Source organism: Hyaena hyaena, unplaced genomic scaffold (genome assembly GCF_003009895.1).
Source record: "Hyaena hyaena isolate Hyena2069 unplaced genomic scaffold, ASM300989v1 scaffold_1324, whole genome shotgun sequence".
Lineage (NCBI taxonomy): Eukaryota > Metazoa > Chordata > Mammalia > Carnivora > Hyaenidae > Hyaena > Hyaena hyaena.
The window spans coordinates 219,898-227,853 of record NW_024081954.1 but is presented as its reverse complement, the minus strand read 5'-3'; the positions used below and the strand labels follow the sequence as shown (position 1 = coordinate 227,853).

The 7,956-nt window shown below is 52.5% G+C and overlaps 1 protein-coding gene across 3 annotated transcripts in view; it reads right to left on the bottom strand.

The window, feature by feature from the left end:
• MTRR (5-methyltetrahydrofolate-homocysteine methyltransferase reductase) overlaps positions 1 to 7,956 on the bottom strand; it is a 29,740-nt gene that overhangs the window by 11,811 nt on the left and 9,973 nt on the right. For all 3 annotated transcript variants that reach the window (XM_039223318.1, XM_039223321.1, XM_039223320.1), the window contains exons 6-9: positions 5,195 to 5,317; positions 3,514 to 3,667; positions 2,538 to 2,626; positions 166 to 343 (exon numbers count right to left, since the gene is read on the bottom strand). In XM_039223318.1, coding sequence (XP_039079249.1) covers positions 166 to 343; positions 2,538 to 2,626; positions 3,514 to 3,667; positions 5,195 to 5,317 — 544 coding nt within the window. The remainder of the gene's footprint in view (positions 1 to 165; positions 344 to 2,537; positions 2,627 to 3,513; positions 3,668 to 5,194; positions 5,318 to 7,956) is intronic.

The following is a 7,956-nucleotide window of genomic DNA, read 5'->3' as shown; positions in this document are numbered from 1 at the left end:
GGCGGGGGGGGGCAGCAGCACTCACCCAGCAGGGGCGGGGGGGCGGCGGGAGCATTCACCCAGCAGGGCGGGGGGGGCGGGAGCACTCACCCAGCAGGGGCGGGGGGGGCGGGAGCATTCACCCCTGCAGGGGCGGGGGTGGGGGGCAGGGGCGGGAGCACTCACCGAGCAGCAGCGCCAGCGGCGGCCGGCAGGACGGGAAAGCCTGGAGGATGTCCAGCAGCGCGGTGCGGGCGTCGCGCACGAAGCGGCCGTAGTCGGCGGCGCCCTGCCGGCTGCACAGCTCCAGCAGCCTGCGCCTGTCGGGCCCGGACGCGTGTTCCGCCAGGGCTCTCAGCAGCGCCTGCGGCCAGGGCGGAGGAGGCGGCTGAAAGCACCGCGTGGGGCCGGGCAGCGCCAACCCTGGTCACCGTCCGGTCACCCGGGAGAAAGCCCCAGCGCGCCTCGCCTTGTGGTGCGGTCAGGAGAGGGAAGGGGCACCCACGCACTTTCTCGACGGCCTGCTCAAGTCCCCTTCTGCGTTCTACCCTCGGTCGCCTTTCCTGTTTCCTAGACCAGTCCAATCAGTCCCGGGTGCGACCCTGAATTTCACGTCTGGTGTACCTGAGCAGCAGGGATCGGGAGTCTCCTAACTCCTTGCTTTAACTCAAGACAGGATACCTGTTCTCGTCTCAGCTGCAGGCGACAAGCTGGACTTACCCTCTCCTGTGACAACCGGGGAGTCCTTCATACAAGAAGCATGGGCATGACCCCTCCTCTGCCCTAAGGGCCCCCTGGCGCTGAGAGCGCAGTAGCTAACCATCTCGCCAGGGGCTCCGGCACCCAGCGTGGCCCCAAACGCAGGCCTGAGCAAAAGCTCGCTCCCCAGGGCCCTGCGGTATCCACTGTGCATGCAGGGACATGCGGACGTGGGACAGAGGCTGAGGAGACGGGCTGGCCAGAGCCTCGGGAAGCCTCCTCCTGCACACGGACTCTCTGAGTCACCTCAGACTCACTGAAAAAAGGAGAATATACACGAAGGAAGGAAAGCAAGAACATCCCGAATCCCAAGCCTCAAAGACACAGCCATGTCCAAACTGCCAGATGAAAAACCAAACTTGCTAATAACGACTTCCGGCTTCCATGTATTCCGAACATGACACACGCAGATCACTCTTACGTGACACACAGCCGGTAAATGGCAGTGTCACCACTCAAGGGTTCCTTAGGGACAAAGCAGGTAAGCGAGTCAGCTGCACCCAGTGCTTAGTGACATGCTACCAGGCGCTCCTACGTGTCATCCCACGGCTCGAGCACCTCATGTCCTGGACCCCCCAACAGGGAGGCCGAGCTCCCTCCTCCCGTGAGGGGTCACGTGTGTCCAGTGGCTCAGCTCAGGAGCTGAGACTAACGACCTGCAAGCCTTCTTCACAAGGCCAGGCCCAGGGCGACATGCAGATGGAGCACTCGGGAACCACATGGGGTGAAGGAGCACCCCGCGTCCCTGCACGGGTCTGGGGTAAGGCACCTTTGCACGCCGGGCTATGCGAACTCCTGAGTTCTACTCAGGTAAAGAAGGCATGAGACACAACAGACGGGAGGACCCTGTTTGTTTCTTAGTGTCACAAAATCCAGTGTTGACTCAGAGTTTGATTCTAAAGGGCTTCTGCGTCCCGAGTCACTCATTTTTGTGTCCAGAATTTTTGCCATGAGTGTGTTACTTTTATAGTAAGGAAAAATATGCTTACACAAATACTCTTTATGGAATGGTAGAGCTGAACTAAAATTGTAAAACGTACCGTATTTAATCAACAGCGAGTTCTAAATGTACTCAAATTACATCCAGGGCCGAGCCTCTCTCTAAAGGAGTTTGCTTCCCCAAAGGGTGCATGCAACAAACAACGAATACGACAGAGAAGAGAAACGGCCCTGTGGAGGGCAGCTCCATCCATGCTCACCGGGAGGCCCAGTGGGCAAACCCTCCCCATTCAGACCTGTTTAGGGATGTGGTTAGAAGAAATCAGGTACAAGCATCTTCTACAAAGCAGCTGCCGGCATCCTGCTGACATCTAGTGGACCGATCTCTCTGCACATTCATCTAAACATCAGTCACCTACCTGAATCCTTTCATTCTGATTTAGCAGTAGCTGACCACGTGCTTTCTACCCGGAAGAGATCCTAACATTAAACAGGCGGCGAGTAGGGGGAGAAGCCTGCACCCTCATAAGCTTCCTGTCGTCAGTTAGGGAAAGGGTCCGTGTGCACTTGGACAACACAAGGTCATTTGGGGTCACCGTAATCATTGATTAACGTGTCACGTCAAGTAAATGGCTGCTAAGAAGAAGAAAATGCTCTCCTTTAAAAGTCTCATTTCACCAGAAAACACAAAATTTCAATATAAGCACAACCCAACTGCAAAGATACCACACAGGCCTGGAAACTCTTGAAAACATGCTCTGAAGGCTGTATCTTCTAAGTCTTTCAAGGACAGATACCAGATTTAATGGATCTTACACACCGCTAAGTATACTTTTGAATAGTTACCCAAGGAGAAGTACCTTCTTTGGAACTGCTCGTATTTCAAGGCACCAGGTGAGAATGAACTGGAGAGAACGTCCCTCAGGTATGTGTTGGGGTATGGCCGCTCCTTTTCACGTAGACAGGAGAGAAGTCGTGACATGAAAAATAAAGAGTAAAATGGTTTTGCATTCTCAAAAACACAATTAACCGTAGTCTTTACGTTATTGCGCTAGCAAGGTACAGTGCGATTTGTGGCAAAGTTTATCCAGTACAAGATATTTCCCAAAATACAGGGGAAAATACCCACTTAACAAACATAAATCAATAAAAGAAGTATCAATTCAATAGTATCATTAGCCACACCTACCAAATCGAGGGATACCAAACAAGAGGGAAATTATCCAAAACCAAGGACCAAAACTCCCCCCCCCCCGCAAAATACGGCTCTTGTCCATTAACAATGCATATTTTTCTCAAAAAGAATTTTAGAACTGATGGAACTCCATTTCAAGATTCTAGGCAGGAAACTAAAAAAAAAACAAAACTAATGCCCTTTAATTATGAAAACTATTTTTATACACTAAAGAAGCAATAAACATGCCATGAGAAACGCTTATAAGAAAACCTTGGAAAGGCCCGGATGATAAAAGCTTACTGCGGGACGCTCTTGACGAGCTCCACAACGAAATAATGCCACTGCAAGAAGCCAACAAACAGATGAGCACAGCCTACCCACCGGCTTCTCCCAGACTCGGGCACACTCGCGTGCCCTGCCCAGCAGGTCCGAGTAAGCACCAAGTGCATGACCACCCCATGCCGTGTCACAGAGTGTCACTGGTGTAAAAGTTAAGAAACCGGCAGGCCAGTGCATCCGTGTCCGCCCGCTGACTGGGGCGCCAGGCCACAGGCCGCCTGTGCAGCCGTCACACAGGTTCGGGAAGGAGGGCCTTGTACTGGTCACCTCCTGTCCGTTGGTCCGACGACAGGTTAAGAAATAAGAGATCGGGGCTGTACCTTTCTTCTTGGTGTCTGCCTTAATTCCCAAGACGACACGGTGTTCTCTTCTGTCCGTGAGCTGCAGGCTCTGGAGCAGGTTTTGAACCTCGGTATCGCTGTTGGGACAGATCACGTTGAAGGCATCTCCAGGCTGATAGGAAAAATCTGTTTTCTAGGGAAGAACCAACAAGGAAGAAAAGGGAAGAACCAACAAGGAAGAAAAGAAAAAAAAGCACATATGAGTTAAGAGTTTGAGCTGCGGGCTAAAAAAAATGCGTTTTCTATTGTGTCATCATTTCAAAATATGAACTAGAAATAAAATGATTCTAACTTCAAAAAATAAGCCCAACCGAACAAACCTACTTTTATTAGAAGTTACTTTTTTTTAAAATTTTAAAGTCATCTATATACCCAGCATGGGGCTCAAACTCACAACTCCAAGATCAAGAGGCAGATGCACCACAGAATGAGCCAGCCAGGGGCCCCAGGAGTTACTTTAAAGAAAAAACTTCCATAGTTATCCAATATTTTGTTTCTACCATTTGAGTACTCTTTACAACGTTAAAACCTCTCTCAGTTAAGGTGCCTTGATTAAAAACGTTTCACTAACAAATGTAAAAATCCATCTCATGGAAACACACGCACATTATGAGCAAGAGAAACCTCTTGAGGCTGTCTGCAGTGGTCCTCGATTTCCTTGCTTTAGGTTTTCTTTCGGGGAAGGAGAGGGGTAGGAGAGACACTTTACTTCTTCCTTACTGAGCACGGACGTCACAGACCCTGCTCGCTGCTGTGAACGAACACAGGCTGGAGGGGCCACCTTCCCCCACACGGCTATTTACAGAGGGACATGGAACGAGAGCAAGACCCGGAGAGCCTCTGACCACACGTGCTCACACTCCCGGGAGTGGCCCACCCTCCGTTTCATGACGAGTGTAAAACAGAATAAAAAAAGACAATGTTTTGCTATATGCAGAATATTTAACACTTGCAAAGGAAAGGGAAAGTACTCAACGGTATGCAAGCACAGCTATCCAGTTTTGATGCTTGTCATTTCTTCCTATCACAAGTTGAATGAAACCTACAGACGGCCCTGACACCCTTTTCTAAAAGGACAACCCGCTTCCCAGGATCACCATCAGCCACACGGCTGAGTGGCTCTGGGGCCTCTGGCACTGATGTCACCAGGGGCCAGCGGCCTGGGGCGGGGGCTGGGCAGCGGCTCGAGGATGGAGCTGGGAGAGGCAGCCCGTGCCCTGAAACTCCACGAGAATGTTTATGATCGTCTTTCCGGGGGGCTCCAGGCTTTGCCCAGTTCTCAAGGCGCAAGACCCACCACGCCAAGGACTAGAGCCATCTCTGCCGAGCTGGTCTGAGCTCTGCTTCCCGCCGCCAACCACCCTCAGGCGCCCTGCGGCCTGTCTTGGGGCTCTTCTCCAACAGGAAACGCGCTCTGACCCTTCCACGGCTTCCTGAGTGAGGCGGCGACACTATCCTCTCAAATCGAGCCACCTCCCAGGCCCCTCCCTCCTCATTTTAGCCCGCTTCCTGCACCCTGTGGGGAAAAAACCGGGGAGAAAACACGAGGGGTCAAGAAAAAACAGGCCGATGTCCGGTCAGAGACTCGCCTCCTTCCCGAGCGTGGGGACCACCAGCCTCTCGACAGCAGACAGGCGCAGAGGCAGATTCTGTAACTTACAGAGATGTCCAGTTCCACCAGAAGAGTGGTTTTTATGGCATCATTCGTAGTCAGCTGAATCGCCTTTGAAATTGGAACTTGAAAAACTGGATCCACCGAAGTCACAGATGCTTGGCTCTCCTCCTTGGGAAACAAATGTGATAACATATTATGGAACGCAAGACGCGAGCTCCCATTTTACCTGCCATTGCTTCCCTTAGTGACTAGGAAAGATCGATAGGATCTTGGAAAACTTCCGAGCTGTTTAGGAGTTTGTTTCTAAGGCAAGTGGCTACAGACATTTGCCTCTCGATCCTTCAGAAGAAATAGCTCATTCGGATCTTAAACTCCTTGGTTATTAGGTAAAATTCTGGGATATATATACTGAAAATATCAGATACCAGCATTTTTGCGTAAAGGTCTCATAGTCTTCCAAAGAAACTTTGCAAAAGGACACAGTGTGCATGCATGATTTCAGGAAGGAGAGCGTAAAGGAAAGTAACATATGTTTACGCTCAGAACCTCAGCCTGCTGGGCACTGACAATGGGAATGTTCCCTACCTGCCCTGGTCAACACAGGAGCCTCAGAAACTGAATTCTCATTTCCACTTATTTAAATGTTAAGTGGCCACGCACAGCTAGCGGCTCCTGTATTAGCTAGCCCAGGCCTTAGGAAACTGCAAAGAAACCCAATTTGTTGTACTATTTCCACTCCTTTCCTAACTTGATGCCCCTAATCTCTTTTGAAGACAGAAACTTACCAAATGCTAGTCAGTTAACCCCAGATAAATGGCTGGTGGGAACACTGGGAAAAGGGTCAGAGCTCAGAGCCTCACAGTCATGACCAAGGGCCACCGGGAGAAGCCCCGGCCTGAGGCAGCCTTCAGCAGGGCTGCTGGGAGTGGTCAGCAGCTGGCCCTCAGCTCACCCATGGTCACCCCGGAGAGTGACCTCAGCATTCTTTGGCCACGCCCCCTTTCAAAGGCAGCCCATGTGCAATGCCTGATCAATGACTATAAGGGCCCAGCCCCTCTGCCCCAACTCTAGCCAACTCTGAAGGGCCATCCCAGCTCTGGGACTGGCTGGGGCCCGTGCTGGAATTCTTCACAGCCTATTTCTCACTGCGCCCACTCCCGCGTCTGTCCCCCTCTCTCCAAGGAGACAGCAAGTCACAGCACCCGGCCGGTGGGGGCCAAGTCACAGCACCCGGCCGGTGAGGGCCAAGTCACAGCACCCGGCCGGTGAGGGCTGAGTCACAGCACCAGGCTGCAGACGTGAGGGGCCAGCTACGGCAGGCACGGGCTTACATTCTGAGGAAAGTGCAGAACGCAGCACCAGCAGAAGCCCACAGAGGATGCATGGGCCGGAATGCCGAGGCCTGGGCCAAGGAGGGTAGAACATAACCCTGGACAGAGAAGTCTTGCTAACCGGGAGCACTACCCCAGGACACTGGCTTTGATGCCCTGGTGGCAGCCTCCAGAGCCAGAAACGTGCTGACCACACGGCTACGAGGGCAGGGGAGCCCAGTCTACACGGAACGGGGCAGGGCTGCCGAGACGCCGGCGGCCCGCATCAGAAGACAGCGCTCCGCTCCCCTCCCTGGTTCCCTGGCGTGACGCCCCCGGGAGGGAGCCTGAAAATCAATCCCTGTCCGGCCCCTTCTCCTCTACTCGTATGCTCCGAGCAAAGGTACACCAGTATCGCTTAGCTGGTTGACATCTTAAGAATCAACCTCACTCCCAGCCACTGACACCTGTTTGCCGACGCCTCCTGTGACAGAAGCCTCCTGAGATTGTCCTGCTGCAGCGCCCGGTCAGAGCAGTCCTGCCCACACGCCTCTGCCAGGCAGCCCTGTGCCCGCAGCGCGCCAGGTTCACTAGGGGCACTCGTGTCTGCTCCCAGCCTGACAAACGTGCACCTGCTGGAATCACCGCACTCAACACTTTGCACGATCATCAGGCGTAAACTGAAGACACCCGACAGCTGTTTACACGCGCACACACACTTGTTCCTCCGTATGCTTTAGGAAGACACTGCAAAGGCTCAAAAACCACGATCACGTCGGGTGTCAGAAAACAGTTCTAATACGCTGGAAAGTCGTATTTAAATTACTTCAATAAAATTAAGAAATCAAGGGGCGCCTGGGAGGCTGTCGATTAGGTGTCCCGACTCTTGGATTTCGGCTCAGGTCATGACCTCAGGGTCGGGTGATCGAATCCTAAGCCCTGCGTCTGGCTCTGCACTGGGTGTGGACCTGACCTGAGATTTTTTTCTCTCTCTCTCCCTCGGCCCCTCTCTCCCATGTGTGCCCTCTCTCCACCCACGCCAAAAAAATCTAAATAAATAAAAACATCAAGAAAGGAGAAATCAGGATGGCTGCACTGAGGGTGTGGTTTATGTGAGAAAGCCTGCGGGGAACTCCACAATCAGCCGCTGTTAAGACAGGGGTGGCTCTGCAGGATAGACTGGCTTTCAGTGGGAAGGGATAGCAGGCATCTCAGAAGACGAGTGAGGAAAAACTAGACATTATCCCACTTAATGCTCAAAATTTACATAGACTATTTTTTTAGGTTTATTTATTTATACTGAGAGACACAGCAAAAGAACATACTCGTATAAGCAAGGGAAGGACAGAGAGGGAGAGACAGAGGGGGAGAGGGAGGGGGAGAGAAGGGGAGGGGAGAGGGGGAGAGAGGGAGAGAGAGAATCCCAAGCAGGCTCTAGGCCATCAGCACGGAGCCCAATGCGGGGCTCAATCTCGAGAACCATGAGATCAAGACCTG